Below are 16,349 nucleotides of genomic sequence, written 5' to 3' on the forward strand. Positions count from 1 at the left end.
CATGACAGATCTTCATACATGCCATGTCACTGACAACACTGCTGCAGTGTAACTTCCATGTAACATTTATTATGTTCCTTGTCATACTGAAGACAAGAAAATGTGTTATGAAATCCATTGAAAACAGCAAATCCCTGCATGATCGGATAATTGTTTCCATGTTTCCTCTTTAGCTGTTTTGGTTCAGAAGAGATTACCTTGGTAATTGTTTTTATCCTTACTTGGCCCTGCATTTTTATTCTTGTTAAAACTTGGTTGTAAATGTTGTTCAGGCTGCAAAAACAGTTCTCATTTTGAGAATGTATTCTAATGTGATTTTAATTCTAAGTGTAGAATATACTTTTCTGGCTGGACAGCAGCAAAGAGGGGCCAGTCCTAGAAAGTCTCTCCCTGATTTATTTATTTAGTGATTGCTATAGTTTGTGATTGTAGTGACTGGTGACTCCAGCCTGTAAAGCATTTTAGCTAAAAGCTTCTTATAAATGAATGAGGGACTACCTCTGATTGACAGGTTTACCACCAAGTTTTAAGATGCCACTGGTCAACCAGGAGGTGACAGAGGGCAACAGTGCGGTTCTGCGCTGTGAGCTCAACAAACCTGCCCCTTCAGTGGAGTGGAGGAGAGGAGGAGAGCTCCTTAAAAATGGAGACAAATACCAGATGAGGAAGAAGGACCTGCTGGTTGAGATGAAGATTGCGGACCTCAGTCTGGAGGACACGGGAGATTACACATGTGTATGTGGAGAACAGAGGACAAAAGCTATGATCATCGTGAGTGGTGAGTGCTGTGTACACTAAATTGCATTATTTTTTAAAAGTGCTTTTGAGTGTTCTCGAAAATCTCATGAATACACAGTATATCAGAGGCTAAACTGACAACATTAAGTGGATTTCTGGGTTATAACCTGTGTAGGTGTGTATATACACAAATCAACTCTGTAAGATTTGATTGGTTGATAACTGACAATCTATATCAGTTCTCTGAAAGCATTAATGTAGAAGACCTAATGGTATTTTTTTATTTTGGTGACATCAGCCACTGTATTTGCCAGAACTCTGAAACAGTGTGGCTTGCATGTCTCCTTTTTCTTAATGTTTGCATTTCTGTAGATAATGCCTCTTCTTTTTCAGCCTACTCATTGTGGTTCCAGTAGCTAACTTTACGGTTCCTTGTGTGTTTATTCCAAAGAAACCACTTCTAGAAAAAATGGCACTTAAAGTGACACCATGTGACATAAACTCCTGACATTAGTGCAAAAGCTTTCATGGCCTATGGCTGTGTTAACCTGACTCATCAGTCAGGACTAGAAAGCAGAAAAACATACACTCCTCCATGTGAAAATGTTTTCATCTCATTCTGACATTTCTCCTGTGGTCTGTTCCAGAACGGCCAATCAGATTCCTTCAAGAGCTGAAGAATATTCAGGTGCAGGAGGGCAATGGAGTGACTCTCTGCTGTGAGCTCTCTAAACCCAGCACTCCGGTGCAGTGGAAGAAGGGAGACGATGTGTTGACCAGCGGAGAGAAATACCAGATGAAGCAGAGTGGCTCCACCCTGGAGCTCCTGATCAGGAAAAGCCAGCCCGAGGACAGTGGCACATACAGCTGCGTTTGTGACGACACAAAAACTACTGCCACCATCATCATCACTGGTGAGCGATTAAACATTAGGTAGCATAGTACAGTAATTGTGCTCTGGTAAGTTTTACATCCTATACAGCATATTGAGCTGTCTCTCATTTCTCAGCGATCCCAGTAACTTTCAAGCAAAAGTTGAAAAACCAAGAGGCTGTAGAGGAGGGCAGTGTGACTCTGCGCTGTGAGCTGTCTAAACCAGGAGTCCCAGTGGAGTGGAGGAAAGACGCTCAGCTTCTGAGGGAGGGGGACAAATATCAGATGAAGCAAGAAGGCAGGATGGCTGAGGTGCACATCAGAAATTTAAGTCTCACAGATGCAGGGGAGTACAGCTGCTCTGCTGGCACTGTGGTGACTTCAGGTGACATCAAAGTAAGAGGTAAGTATACAGAAAGACACTGTTCAGCTGGTGTTTTTGTTTCTTAACCAGAGTGAAACAGACCCACTGAACATGGCAGATGTATTCGGATATCTAACAAGAAACAATTTGGAATTGTGTGGAAAAATGTCAAGACCAATTTCAGAGTTTGCCTCATTCGTTGATTTTTTTTCTCAGCAATTCCTGTAACATTTAAACAAGAGGTGGAGAATTTGGAGGCGAAGGAAGGAGACAGCGGAGTTTTCTGCTGTGAGATCTCCAAACCTGGAGCTCCAGTGGACTGGAGGAAAGGCAGAGTCATCCTCAAACCTGGGTACAAATATGAGATGAAACAAGAGGGACGTCTCACTAAACTGGTCATCAACAACATAGAGGAGAGCGATGCTGGCAAATACACCTGCAAGACCAGTGACAGCCAATCAACTGCTGAGCTTACCGTCAAAGGCAAGACAGAGATCCCACATTGTCAGCATGAGTAGAGAATATCTAAACCTTCGCCTTCACCTCCAGAAAGAACCTCTAACTGCCTCTAGTTAATCAAACATTTTCAAAGTGAATAACCGCTCTTTGGTTCTCCTCCTTGCAGCTCCTCCCATCACATTCAAAACAAAGTTAAAGAACCAGCAGGTAGAGGAGGAGAACAGCCTGACGTTGAGCTGCGAGCTGTCTAAGCCCGGCCTTGCTGTGGAGTGGAGGAAAGGACAAGAGCTGCTGAAGAATAATTTCAAGTACCAGATTAAAAATCGAAACAGTGTCATGGAGCTGACCATAAAAAACGCACAGCTGGAGGACAACGGACTTTACAGCTGTACGTACGGCGACGTCAAGACCACAGCCAACATCACCATTACACGTAAGGGAAGATCGTGATGCTGTCATATTACCATATGACATAATAAGCAAACAAAAAAACACACCATGACATTGATTTTCCCACAGCGATCCCCCTCTCCTTTAAAATGGGTCTGAAGAACCAGGAGGCCCCAGAGGGAGGCAACGTGTCCCTTCGCTGTGAACTGTCCAGGGCCGGGGTGCCTGTGCAGTGGTGGAAGGCCGAGGACCAGCTCTATCACGGGGGAAGATATCAGATGACGCAGAGAGGAAAGATAGCTGAGATGCACATCAAAAACATCCAGCCCGAGGATGTCGGGGAGTACAGCTGCATCTTAGGAGAGCAGAAGACAACAGCTGAAGTGAACGTGAGAGGTATTGGACATGCTGCCATTTTGTGTTTCTTACACCAAGCAGCAATTATCACATGAATTCTCATGAAGCCTATGAGCTAGTTCAGGCTAATGACTTTTGCACCAAGCACAAGAATCTCCAGGGAGATTCCCCATTCTCCTTTGTGCTGATTTTGGTATATGCTTTCTGGGAGTGATGACAACAAAACTCCACACTTATCATGAACCCTGTATTTACATGCTGTAATAATGAACCTGTTTCACAAGAGTTTTCGGATTAATTGCATTTAACACCTGCCTAACTTTAACCCTAACATGTAACCTGCCGTCTCCTTTCCTTCTTTTACCAGCGGCAGCGTCCGTGTTCTTTGAAAAGGAGCTGGAGAGTCAAGTGGTGATGGAAGGTAAATCTGTGCTGCTGTCTTGCGAAGTGTCCAGTGCTAATGTCCCTGTCACTTGGAAGAAGGACAACACTGTGGTGGAAGAAGGAGGGCGATACATTTTAAAGAAGAAAGGCCCCACACACACCCTGGAGATCAAGAAACTGTGTCTGGAGGATGCTGGAGAGTACTGGTGTATCACTAGAGGCAAGAAGACCACTGCCAAGCTGATCGTGAGGGGTAGGTGGATATTACAGTAGAATTTTTACTGGTATTTTACTGTTATTTACTGATATATAAGAAAGGTGACATTAATAAAACCAGCAGGCCGTTCTCACCTAAGTTGTTGTAAAATATATCACATTCCATCTCCATCTCTAAAAAGCCAGCTGTATATAGCTTCCTCCTCCTCCACAGAGCGCGTGCGGATTGTTACAGAGCTGCAAGACATAACGGTCACAGCAGGTGAGGATGCAGAGTTTGTGTGTGAGCTGAGCCACGCAGACGTGAGCGAGGGTGTCTGGTGGCTCGGCTCCAGCCCTCTGCAGAAGAACGAGATGAACCAGATGATGTGCCAGGGTCGCCGCCACCGACTGGTCCTCACCATGACAACGCCTGAGGAGACAGGCACCGTGGCATTTGTGGTTGGGGAGGAGAGGACCTCTGCACGGCTGCTAGTTGTTCCTAAGCCCAAAGGTGAGCAGAAACAAAAGAGATGAAAATGAATCAGCAGCGATGTGTCATTTCAGTTAACATAATTTCCTCCATGATAACCAGACATTCGAAAGTAACATTTGATTTTAAATTCTAGTTTTATTTGAGGAGAAGCCTAAAGACATTCTGATCATGGAGGGTGAGACAGCCACTTTGTCCTGCACGACCTCTGATTTTACCTCTCCGGTTGCCTGGAGGCGCAACCACATCCCGCTCCGAAATGGTGATAAATATGAAATACGTAAGGAGGGAAAAGTCAACCTATTGGTTATCCATGATGTGGATCCCCTGGATACTGGCATATACTCCTGTGATACAGGAGATGTTCAGAGCAGTGCCAAACTTACTGTAACAGGTATGTACTGCAACATTTAGCTCTTTTCCCATTGAATTGAACAGTCGGCCAATTAAGATTTGCCACAGTTATACTATGAAATGTTCCTATAACACCAAATGTCTCATATCCTGTTCTTTGTCTCCCAGAGCTCCCGCCTTTCTTCCAAGAAGAATTGCAGAGTGTGGAGGTTGAGGAGGGAGGTTCAGCCTCTCTGTACTGTGAGCTGTCAAAACTCGGAGTGCCGATTCAGTGGAAGAAGAACAGACTGCCACTGAGAGCAAGCAGAAAGCACGAGATGAGGCAGGATGGCTGCTTCCTCCAGCTTCACATTAAGGAGCTCAAACTTGAGGACAGCGGCAGCTACTCGTGTCAAGCGGGAAGTGCAGAGACCACTGCAACTGTATCAGTAAAAGGTGTGTGAATTTGAACAGTTGCTCTGTGTTTGCTCTGCATGCATTTAACCACACAACAAAATGCAAAGTAGTGCAAATTTTACTTGATAAGCATGCTCACAGAAAGTAATGTGTTTGTCAGGCAGATTGCTGTGAACTTTCTGGAACTCACTGCATTTTCCAGCACACCAATTCCCATCCAAATGTAACCTGATCAGTACATTTTGTTGTCAGTATTGAATGCAGTGTAGTGAACATACTAGCGTCAAGTGCAGTGACTTTTAGGTAATATCCTGTGATTGGATGAATCTACAGATACTGCATGTTCAATTCACTAAAATAACAAAAGGCTATTATATCTTTTTTATGGTGGCATCTAACACAGTGTAACTCCCATGACAAACATGTTGAATTTTGTCCTTCTCAACCCTTTTTCTCAGAGCTTCCTCCATTCTTCAAGAAAGAATTAAGAAGTGTGGAGGTTGAGGAGGACGCTACAGCTTCCCTGTACTGTGAACTCTCTAAACCTGGAGTGTCAGTGCAATGGAAGAAGAACAAGCTGCCGCTGAGAGCCAGCAGGAAGTACGACATGAAACAAGATGGCTGCGTCCTCCAGCTTCACATCAATGAGGTCAAACCTGAAGACAGTGGCAGCTACACATGTCAAGCAGGAAGTGCAGAGACCACCGCAGCTGTGTCAGTGAAAGGTGCGTGTGTTTGGAGATTTGCGTGGGAAATTTCAATGTCAGCAAGAGCTTTATCATAGAAAGCTAAACTTTTTATTTCTCACTGATTTTTGTGATGATCTAAACTTCCTGAAAATCAATATGATTAGATATGATATGGGGCCAACACCATTCATCTTTGCATAAGTTAATTTACTTATCTGAGTCTTACTTGCTAAATGTCACTGAATTGTGTCTTCTGTTAAAGACTAAAAACATTTCCCTTCATTAGTCTCTGACAATCCTATTTTTCTCAGAGCTCCCACCCTTTTTCAAAGAGGAATTGCAGAACGTGAAGGCTGAGGAGGGAGGTACAGTCTCCCTGTGCTGTGAGCTGTCTAAGCCTGGAGTGCCTGTGCAGTGGAAGAAGAACAGGCTGCCACTGAGAGCCAGCAGGAAGTATGAGATGAAGCAGGATGGTTTCCTTCTGCAGCTCCACATCAAAGAGCTCAAACCTGAAGACAGTGGAAGCTATACATGTCAAGCAGGAAGTGCAGCAACCACTGCAACTGTAGCAGTGAAAGGTGGGTATGTTTGGAAATCTGCATATTACATTTTGCAGTGTCCGCCTCAACTAGCTGAACCTCGTTATTCCCCAGTGGAGCAAACATTTCATGTCTCTGATTTAGCCTGAACTTAAATGTCATTTCTGTTACACTAAAACATTACACTGTGTGACTCCCTAAACATTTTATATTCCACAGAGCTCCCACCATTTTTCAAAGAAGAATTGCAGGACGTGAGGGCTGAGGAGGGAGGTACGGCCTCCCTCTGCTGTGAACTGTCCAAGCCTGGTGCATCAGTGCAGTGGATGAAGAACAAGCTGCCGCTGAGAGCCAGCAGGAAGTATGAGATGAAGCAGGATGGCTGCCTCCTTCAGCTTCACATAAAAGAGCTCAAACCTGAAGACAGTGGCAGCTACACATGTCAAGCAGGGAGTGCAGAGACCACTGCAGCTGTGTCAGTGAAAGGTGTGTGTGTTTGGAGAATTCTGACTTTTTTAGACATTTCAGTATTTTGCATTTTATTTTACAATAATTTCCTGTACTTCTCTGGTCTACCTGGCCATCATTATGTTATCATTTCAAGGTAAACCCTCCCACTTAGAGAATGGCTTTTTCCGAAGAGCCTGCACATATTCTGTTCTGGTGTGGTTTCAAGCACTCTTCCTATTACAATATAGATGTGCAATTCTGTTTTTTCTCTTGCCTATTTTCTTAGCACTTCCTCCATTCTTCAAGAAAGACTTGGTGCGTGTAGAGGCTGAGGAAGGAGCTACAGCCTCCCTGCAGTGTGAGGTGTCTAAGTCTGGAGTGTCTGTGCAATGGAAGAAGAACAAGCTGCCACTGAGAGCCAGCGGGAAGTATGAGATGAAACAAGACGGCTGCTGCCTTCAGCTCCACATCAAGGATCTCAAACCTGAGGACAGTGGCAGCTACACATGTCAAGCAGGAAGTGCAGAGACCACTGCAGCTGTGTCAGTGAAAGGTGTGTGTGCTTGGCAGTGAACAATTGAATGGTTGCTCTGTGTGCATTTAACCACACAACAAAATTCGATGTACTGTCTTGAGATTCTCTTAAATTGTCTTAAGAATGTGTAAAGTTTTTGTATTATTGCAGTTCCATCATCTACATTGTAAGTTGGTTGAAAAGTCTTGATAGTGTCTGCATTACATTTTCTGCTACTTGTTTGGTCTCAGGCATTATCTGATTCCACCTTGTATAATTGTGTTTTTTTCCCAATCCGTACCCATTTTTGCAGAGCTCGCACCATTCTTTAACACATTATTACAAAGTGTGGAGGCAGAGGAAGGAGGTACAGCATCTCTGTACTGTGAGCTGTCTAAACCTGGAGTATCAGTACAGTGGAGGAAGAACAAACTGCCACTGAGAGCCAGCAGGAAGTATGAGATGAAGCAGGATGGCTGCGTCCTCCAGCTGCACATCAATGATCTCAAACCCGAGGACAGTGGGAGCTACTCATGTCAAGCAGGAATTGCAGAGACCACTGCAGCTGTGTCAGTGAAAGGTTTGTGCCTTTGGCAATGAGAAATTCAGTGTTAGCAATGTACGCATTCAACCACACACCAAATTTAAGGTACTAGTAATTGTCTGAACTTTCTGGTTGTGTGCTGAGCTGCTATTATTACAGTCCTACACATCTACATTGTAAGTTTGTTGCCAAGCCTTGATACTAGATGCATCATCGAAGACAATTGTGTCCATTTTAAGTTTGGTTTCAAGCATTTTCCAAGTAGACTTAAGTTTTTACAATCCATACCTATTTTTGCAGAGCTCCCGCCATTCTTCACGGAGGACTTGCAGAGTGTTGAGGTTGAAGAGGGAGGTACAGCCTCCCTGTGCTGTGAACTGTCTAAACCTGGAGTGGCAGTACAGTGGAGGAAGAACAAACTGCCACTGAGAGCCAGCAGGAAGTATGAGATGAAGCAGGATGGCTGCATCCTCCAGCTTCACATCAAGGAGCTCAAACCTGAAGACAGTGGAAGCTACACATGTCAAGCAGGAAGTGCAGAGACCACTGCAGCTGTGTCAGTGAAAGGTGTGTACATTTAGTGAATGGCAGATTTAATTATACCTGTGGAGGCTCAACAGACTAATAATGTAATGCTGATACTTTTTTAAGATTGTCTGAAATTTCTTGGGCTTATTGTAATGTCCAAAACAGCAATTTCCTCCCATCTACCTTTTAAATACATGTACGTAGGTTGTCTAGACAAAAATGTTATTTATTTCCCAGTTTGATTCATATTTGATGTTGTCTCAAGAACCATTTATGTTATGACAAAACAGCCAAAAGGCTTTTCCCTTCCTTATGGCAATATTTCACAGAGCTACCGCCATTCTTCAAGAAAGACTTACAAAATGTGAAGGCTGATGAGGGAGGAACAGCATCCCTGTGCTGTGAGCTGTCTAAGCCTGGTGTGTCAGTACATTGGAAAAAGAATAAGCTACCACTGAGAGCTAACAGGAAGTATGAGATGAAGCAGGATGGTTGCCTCCTCCAGCTCTACATCAAGGAGCTCAAACCTGAAGACAGCGGAAGCTACACATGTCAAGCAGGAAGTGCAGAGACCACTGCAACTGTGACAGTGAAAGGTGTGTGTGTTTGGAGATTTGCATAGCAGTGACAAATGTAGTGTTAGCAATGTGCACAAACAAAACAAAATTTAACATACTTTCCTATGCTTGTGTACAACTTCTAGCACATATTCTGTTGCTTGTATTGAAAACCCCACCTACGTTATAGAATGGCTGACAAATCTTGATACTGTGTGTATTTGAAATACATTTTGTTTATTTTGGCCACTTCTGATTATGTTTTAAATATTTCCACATGCACTTAAGATGTATATGTTTGTCCAATCTGCACCCATTTCCCAGAGCATCCACCATTCTTCAAGGAAAGTTTAGAAAGTCTGGAGGCTGAAGAGGGAGGTACAGCAGCTCTGTACTGTGAACTGTCTAAGCCTGGAGTGTCAGTACAGTGGAGGAAGAACAGGCTGCCACTGAGAGCCAGCAGGAAGTATGAGATGAAGCAGGATGGCTGCGTCCTCCAGCTGCACATCAATGATCTCAAACCCGAGGACAGTGGAAGCTACTCATGTCAAGCAGGAAGTGCAGAGACCACTGCAACTGTGTCAGTGAAAGGTTTGTGCCTTTGGCAACAACTCAGTGTTGTGCAATGTACGCATTCAACCACACACCAAGATTTAAAGTACTAATCATTGTCTAAACTTTGTCAGTGAAATGTGTGTGCGTTTATATACCAAATTTACAGGAATAAAATGAGTTTTCTCATGTTCTTTTTCTGTCTAACCAAAACATTTTTCATTCTCTTGTCCAGCACTGCAACCGACTCTGCCAAAGGTGGAGCCTCCCACGATACTGCCTCGCGCAAAGGGCACTGTTTGCAAAACAACTACTACTGCAGAGAACGAGAGGCCTGTTCCTCCAGAGCCCAAAAAGAGAGCTAACAGGAAAGCATCTATTACAAATTTAGAAAAAGACGTGGAGTCAGTGTTGGACCCAAAGCTGAAGGAGAATAATGATGACCAAAAGGGAATGCAACCTGCAGGGTCTATGGAGAAAGACTTTGCTGTTTCACAGAATGTAGCTCAACTGGAAAAGCATAAGGAGAAAGACAATGAGGTGTCCAAGAAGGCTGATAAGACAGTGAGACTACAGGAGAAGGAAGATGGGGTTGACAGGGGGGTGGAGGACCCACCAAGGCCTTTAGAAACAGAGAAGCAAGTTTTCATGGAGACGAGACAACCAGGAAGGAAGTTAGAGAAATTTGTCAAGGTTGACCATAACGTGAGTCAGTCAGACAAGGTTTTGGGAGACGCTGTGTTTGAATCTAAGGAACAGCCATTAATATGTCTGGGAAAGGAAAATGAAGTTGAACAGAGGTCAAAACAACCAGAACAGCCTTCAGAGAATACAAGTAAAGCTGAGAGGAAGGAAAACCTTCCAGGAACACTCCTCTGGAAGAACAGCAGGGATGAAAAACCTGTGAAACCATTTGAAAAGTTTGTGAAAGAAACAATAAAAGAACAAGAGAAGTTTACAGTAAAGGAGGCTGAAGTAGACAAAACAGAAGAGGAACCTTTAAAACCACCAGTAAGATCTAAAGGAAAGGTAACAGTGGGAAAGGAACCACTTAAATATGTTTCAAACGAAACTGGGGAGATCACTGTTGAGTCAGTCAGGCCTGCTGTAAATGATTCTGAAGAAGACCATGAACTGAAAGTGAAAGTGTCCACAGAGGCAGAGAGAGAGAAAACACCACTGAAACTAGTAGTGGAGAAACAGTCAGTAGAACAACCAGAAAAGACTTCAGAAAAAGAGGCTGAATTTGCGTCTCCAAAACCACCTGTGAGGATAAAAAGCAAAGCAAAGGGGGGAATGGAAAAACAATATTCAAGGGACACAGAGACAGATCAGGATGATCAACAGATGACAAGAGTTGAGGTGAAAACAATGGATGATCAACCATTAAAACGACCAGTCGGATCTTTGAAAAAAGACGTTGAAGAACATAGATTTGAAAGGAAACAATCGGTGACAACAGACAGTGAGATAATGGAGAACATTAAGCAACCTGTGAAAGCTGCAGAGAGGGATGCAAAAACCAAACAGCCAATCAAACAACCGGTAAAACCTATGAGAAAAGAACCTGAAGTGGACCAGGAAATGAAACTGGCGGTCGAGCCAATGAGAAGGGAGGAAGAACAACAGACAATGAAGATGACAGATGACATTCCTCTCCTCTACATTTCTGAAGATGAAACCTTCTTAGAGGCTTTGACTGAGATACCAGCGACCCACAGTGATGTCCAGCTCCCTGGCCCTTTTACTGAGGCTGCAACCCAACTCTCTCCTCTTTCTCCAGTTAATGTACCCCAGAGGGTACAACCACCAAAGGGCGTGACACCAGAGATTGACATCAGCACTGAGGATGAACCACAACTACAAGAGGCTGCGATCAAAATCCAGGCTGTCTTCAAAGGCTACAAAACCCGCAAAGACATGCGGCCTGTCTTTAAAGAGGTGTTTAAGAACCAGAGTGCAGATCTTCATGGTACAGTCACTCTAGTGTGTATTGTAGAAGGGAAGCCCAGCACAGTGCGCTGGCTGAAGAACGGCCAACAAATCGCTCATGACTATCGATGCCGTATTGAGACTACAGAGAGTGGCGTATGCACGCTGGTCATCAAAAACCTCACCGCCAATGACAGCGGGATCTATACATGTGAGGTGGTGAATAAGTTTGGTGTGACCTCCTACAATGGGAACGTAACAGTGGCACAACCTCAGAAGCCTGTTCCAATAGTCCAGAAGCCTGTGCACCCACCCCTCGCAACCATAACTCCTCTGCAACTTGCCCCGCAAAAACCTGAGGCCCAGACCAACACACAGACTCAGAATCTGCCTCGGACGCAAAGCCAGATACCCTGTACAGCTACAGACGCTGTGAGCTATGTAGAAAGTGTGAGTGTCTCTCTGTGGGAGGCCTACAACCTGACGGAGCAGCAGGACGCACAGATGAGCCTGCAGGAGAGGAGAGGATCCTCACTCATTGCTGCGAGCTCCAGTGAGTAGCATGTTTATTCTCTAATTTTGATAACAAAAAATATGGATTTGCTTGGGCATGTATTTACAGCATAACACATGTGATTTTATGCTTTCAACAGTGTCGAGTCCCTCTGATTATGACACCGCTCCGGATATGATGGAACCTGTTGAGACTTGTCCAGCTGTACCAAGGTCAGACTTTTGTTTTATTATCGGAATTTTAATTGCTAATCTTTTATATAGTGCTCATAAAGATACCCAAATTATTATGAATACTGTTACAGGGAAGTGACAAATACAGTGGACCAAGTGCCTCCAAAAGATGATAAAGAACAGATAACTCCTCCACAACCTCCTAAGAAACTACTGAAGGTCAAAGGTCAGCAATATTTGTTTCTTTTAGTCCTTTTTTTAATTGAAATTCAAACTGTAACCTCTCCACTAGTTCTTATTAAGTTTCCTATCAGGTGTATCATGGTTATCTGCCTCTATAATTTGTAGGGGCTCATGAGGGCAGACTGAGGACACCATCTCCTAAACACCACCGTGCTCACACACCCTTAACTAGTACTGTCTCTGGATCAGAGTCAGAAGGGGAAGAGGATAGACGAGAGGTTTATATATATATATATATGGTTGCATATTTATGGACTAAAAATTCAAACAATTATTTAGTTTAATAATTTTATTTATTAACATTTGATTATGCAAGCCTTAAATTATGTGTCTTTTTTTCATTTCAGACATGTGAAATGTATGTGGCTCGAGCTGATTGCAGTCCAAACAGTGGAGATAAGGGCAGTTTTGTTCTGAAGGAGGGCCAGTTTGTAGAGGTCCTGGATTCTGTTCACCCTGACAGATGGCTGGTGAGAACCAAACCCACCAAAACCAACCCCGCTCGACAGGGATGGGTGTGTCCAGCCTATCTGGAGAAGAAGAGAAAGGTACGATGTAACTATAAATCCAGATGTCAACACCGATACCGAGTAAACATATTATATTCTGAGACGTTAATCGTACAATTTTTCATATGTCAAGTTATGAGATATGAAAAAACTTTTGATGATAAATATGTGACGGTATTTTGAACAGGAGACCTTCCCACAATTGAGAGCACCTCAAGAGGATCTTGATGGAATTGGGTCGACAGGAGAAGAGTACAGGAGAGCTCTGAGGTCTGTCATCCTGCAATTATATAGACAGGTTAATAAAGAGGGAGGAATGTCATTTGGCACCATTATTTGTTTATTTATTGTTATTGGAGACATATATTTTGATAGTTATATTTATCGTAAAATTGTATCTGTTTGTTATTACTTCTGCTAATTGGTTGTTTCTTGCACTTTTGTGGTGATGGAAAATGTCGTTGTTCTAAATCACATATACTGCTGCATCACTTGCAATCTGCACTAAATCCCCTTTATCTTTAGCCAACTGATCCAAGGCCTGATTGATGGAGAAGAGGAGTTTGTAAAGGAGATGAAGATGTTCACCTCACACCAGCTAAATTATTTGGACTCTTGCCGCCACGTCCCCATTAACATCCTCAACCAGAAAGAGATCATTTTCAGGAACATGAAGGACATTGTTCTTCTGCACGAGAGGTAATGCATGCAAGGCACGCACACAAGAAATGCATTGTACTTGTACTCTAATATACATACTGTAACTAATATAATGCTCATTTGAATGTGTTAATGCAACATGCAAATGAATAATGAAATATGTCGTCTAAGGTCCCTCCTTCCCGGTCTGAGAGAGTGTGCCACAGATGACGACGTTGCCATGCGTCTGATCAAGCTCACTGAGGACTTTGAGAAGTATCTTCACTACATGGCGGGACAAGCACAAGCAGAGGCCTGCGTCACGGACAAGGCTGTCCAACAGTATTTCAAAGTACTCACAAAATTTGTTTAGAGTTAAACATAAACACTTAACACTGTGGAAACTAAGATGCAGAATAGCAACATTATTACTCTGATCTAATGAGCTTTATTTCTTTAATATGTTGCTCATTACACTTCAGGAGTTAACAGAATCTGGTAAGCCTGAGGCTCCTGCCATGGATGTCCTTACCTACCTCCAGCGACCGGTGGAGAGGATTCAAACCTACCAGTCTTTACTGAAGGTCAGCGATCACATGGGGATATTGTATTGGAATATGTGCATATTTTTACTTTAAGGACCAGTGTGCAGGATTTAGTGGCATCTAGCAGTGAGGTTGCAGATTGCAACAAGCTGCATTCCACTTGCCTCACTTTCCCCTTCCAAGTGAGTAGAAGCACCTAAAGTGACCTTTAAAAACACTATTGTAGAAGATGGCAGTGCAGCATGACAGAATTTGTGGAAGAGGACTTCTTCCCTCTGTAGGTATAAAGGGCTCATTCTGAGGTAACAAAAACACTGTTCTTATTTTCAGATTATTATACACTAATGAAAAGTGTATAACATTTTATTCAATTTCTACCAACAGATCCTCCTAAATCCTACACACTGGACCTTTAAACAGTAAGCGTTTAAGCTTGTTTTGCTGTTATACACCTTGAAATGTAAATAAATATTTTATTGTCAGGAGTTAATCAAGAACAAAGCCAAAAGTGGCCAGAGCTGCTGTCTTTTGGAGGATGCCTTCTCCATGGTGTCCTGTCTACCCTGGAGGTCTGACAACCTGCACCAAGTGTCCCTCATTGAGAACTACCCAGCTCCTCTAACAGCACTGGGCGAGCCCATGCGGCAGGTAACTATAGATGACTCACATGTTTTTATACCCAAGTTAGTCTCTGTATTCAGTGTGAAGACAAAAGCCTAAACATCATTAGGAGGTTTTTATAACCCCAATTCCAAAAACTTTGGGACGTGGTATGAAACAGAATGTGATCATTTGCTCATCCTTCAGGGAGTCTTCACAGTGTGGGAGGAAACTCCAGAAATCAAGACAGCCTCTAGAGGGCACCAGAGACAAGTGTTTCTCTTCAAGGAATGTATTGTACTGTGTAAACTGAAAAGAGACACGAGTATGAACAGTGACACCTTCACCTTCAAGAACAAAATGAAGGTAAGATCAGTTGTCCTACTCCAGTTCTCCACAGGAGACATACAAAACAATAAACCTTTTAAAAACAAATCTGGCCACATGTGATGACTATTCCTGTGCTTTTTCCAACCCTTGACCTCATCTTCCCATTCACTTGTCCTTCTCATTCTCACTTTTGCAACCTACCCAGCTGAATGATGTGGAAATAAAGGAGGCAGTGGGTGGCGATGAAAAGTCGTGGGGGTTGTGGCATGAGCACAGAGGTTCACTGCGAAGGTACACGCTGCAGGGCCGCTCCTCCCTGGTTAAACTCTCCTGGCTCAAGGACCTGAAGGAGCTACAGCAACGTTCCAGCCTGCCCACTAACAGTAAGTGCTTCTGTGGGAAGGGAAGCGAACTTTGAATCTATTTTCACTCAGTATGTTCTGTTCTTAAAATTACAATGGCAGCTAATGGATTACATTGACCTCTGACACATGGAATCCTCTAGCTCAGGCATGTCAAACTGATTCCATAAAGGGCCGTGTGACTGCAGGTTTTTGTTTCAACCAAGGAGGAGCACACCAGGCCAACCAATCAACATCAAGGGATCACTTAGTTATCAGCTGAAGACTGAGATCAGCTGATTAATTGATTCCAGCCTGGTGTGCTCCTCCTTGGTTGGAATGAAAACCTGCAGCCACACGGCCCTCTATGGAATCAGTTTGACATGCCTGCTCTAGCTGTTGTATCAGATGGACTAGAGGTGCGGTCTCTTGTCCTTTGTTTTCCTCACTTCACTGTTGTTGAGGGTCAAACTTTTTTATGGGATTGATATGGCTGATATTTTCATTAAATGCTTGGTGAGTGATTTCTGTGTTTGTGTCAATCAACAGGCCCACCGGTGTTTGAGTCACTGTTGTCTGACTGCACAACAAAGATAGGACAGACAATCAAGCTGACCTGTAAAGTCACAGGATCGCCAAAACCAGCGGTCAGCTGGCTCAAAGGTCAGAAATATCTCATTAAAATATGTATAGCCTGAATATAGTCACCATGTTTTGCCATCGTGCATTATGTGTTAGAACAAAGGTTTCACAGTAAAAATCTGACGTCCACCTCTTAGATGGTCTCCCTTTGGAGGATGACCCCCGTCACATCATCACAGAAGACCGATCAGGCACCTGCAGTCTCATCCTGGACAGCCTCACCGCAGAGGACTCTGGACAGTATGCTTGCTATGCTAACAGCTTCATGGGCGGTGCTGGTACTCTGTCTAAGGTTGTGGTGCAGGGTGAGTCGATAGGTGGATAGTGTTGCTGCAGAGCCATGTCTGTGTTTGTACTCGAATGAACATACAGAAGAACACAGGAGAGCTATAATATGACTACTACCACTTCAACATATTAGTACTATGAATACAGTGACATTACTACTACTAAAACTCCTAATCCTTAGGGCCTAAGGACCTAATGACACCTTAATGTATTTCTC

At 43.5% G+C, this 16,349-nt stretch overlaps 1 protein-coding gene across 1 annotated transcript in view; it reads left to right on the forward strand.

Annotated features, from left to right (window-relative positions):
• The window catches only part of obscna (obscurin, cytoskeletal calmodulin and titin-interacting RhoGEF a), a 39,029-nt gene that overhangs the window by 10,181 nt on the left and 12,499 nt on the right, over window positions 1-16,349 (forward strand). Inside the window, exons 17-48 of the mRNA XM_041935345.1 lie at window positions 1,386-1,652; window positions 1,748-2,014; window positions 2,192-2,458; window positions 2,601-2,867; window positions 2,954-3,220; window positions 3,549-3,818; window positions 3,996-4,274; window positions 4,390-4,647; window positions 4,776-5,042; window positions 5,462-5,728; window positions 6,004-6,270; window positions 6,451-6,717; window positions 6,968-7,234; window positions 7,509-7,775; window positions 8,040-8,306; window positions 8,696-8,863; window positions 9,149-9,415; window positions 9,612-10,085; window positions 11,160-11,861; window positions 11,962-12,034; window positions 12,127-12,221; window positions 12,344-12,456; window positions 12,586-12,786; window positions 12,935-13,017; window positions 13,273-13,446; window positions 13,579-13,738; window positions 13,869-13,970; window positions 14,415-14,579; window positions 14,739-14,897; window positions 15,067-15,244; window positions 15,752-15,865; window positions 15,982-16,149. Coding sequence (XP_041791279.1) covers window positions 1,386-1,652; window positions 1,748-2,014; window positions 2,192-2,458; window positions 2,601-2,867; window positions 2,954-3,220; window positions 3,549-3,818; window positions 3,996-4,274; window positions 4,390-4,647; window positions 4,776-5,042; window positions 5,462-5,728; window positions 6,004-6,270; window positions 6,451-6,717; window positions 6,968-7,234; window positions 7,509-7,775; window positions 8,040-8,306; window positions 8,696-8,863; window positions 9,149-9,415; window positions 9,612-10,085; window positions 11,160-11,861; window positions 11,962-12,034; window positions 12,127-12,221; window positions 12,344-12,456; window positions 12,586-12,786; window positions 12,935-13,017; window positions 13,273-13,446; window positions 13,579-13,738; window positions 13,869-13,970; window positions 14,415-14,579; window positions 14,739-14,897; window positions 15,067-15,244; window positions 15,752-15,865; window positions 15,982-16,149 — 7,407 coding nt within the window. The remainder of the gene's footprint in view (window positions 1-1,385; window positions 1,653-1,747; window positions 2,015-2,191; window positions 2,459-2,600; window positions 2,868-2,953; window positions 3,221-3,548; window positions 3,819-3,995; window positions 4,275-4,389; window positions 4,648-4,775; window positions 5,043-5,461; window positions 5,729-6,003; window positions 6,271-6,450; window positions 6,718-6,967; window positions 7,235-7,508; window positions 7,776-8,039; window positions 8,307-8,695; window positions 8,864-9,148; window positions 9,416-9,611; window positions 10,086-11,159; window positions 11,862-11,961; window positions 12,035-12,126; window positions 12,222-12,343; window positions 12,457-12,585; window positions 12,787-12,934; window positions 13,018-13,272; window positions 13,447-13,578; window positions 13,739-13,868; window positions 13,971-14,414; window positions 14,580-14,738; window positions 14,898-15,066; window positions 15,245-15,751; window positions 15,866-15,981; window positions 16,150-16,349) is intronic.

Source organism: Chelmon rostratus, chromosome 4, assembly GCF_017976325.1.
Source record: "Chelmon rostratus isolate fCheRos1 chromosome 4, fCheRos1.pri, whole genome shotgun sequence".
NCBI lineage: Eukaryota > Metazoa > Chordata > Actinopteri > Chaetodontiformes > Chaetodontidae > Chelmon > Chelmon rostratus.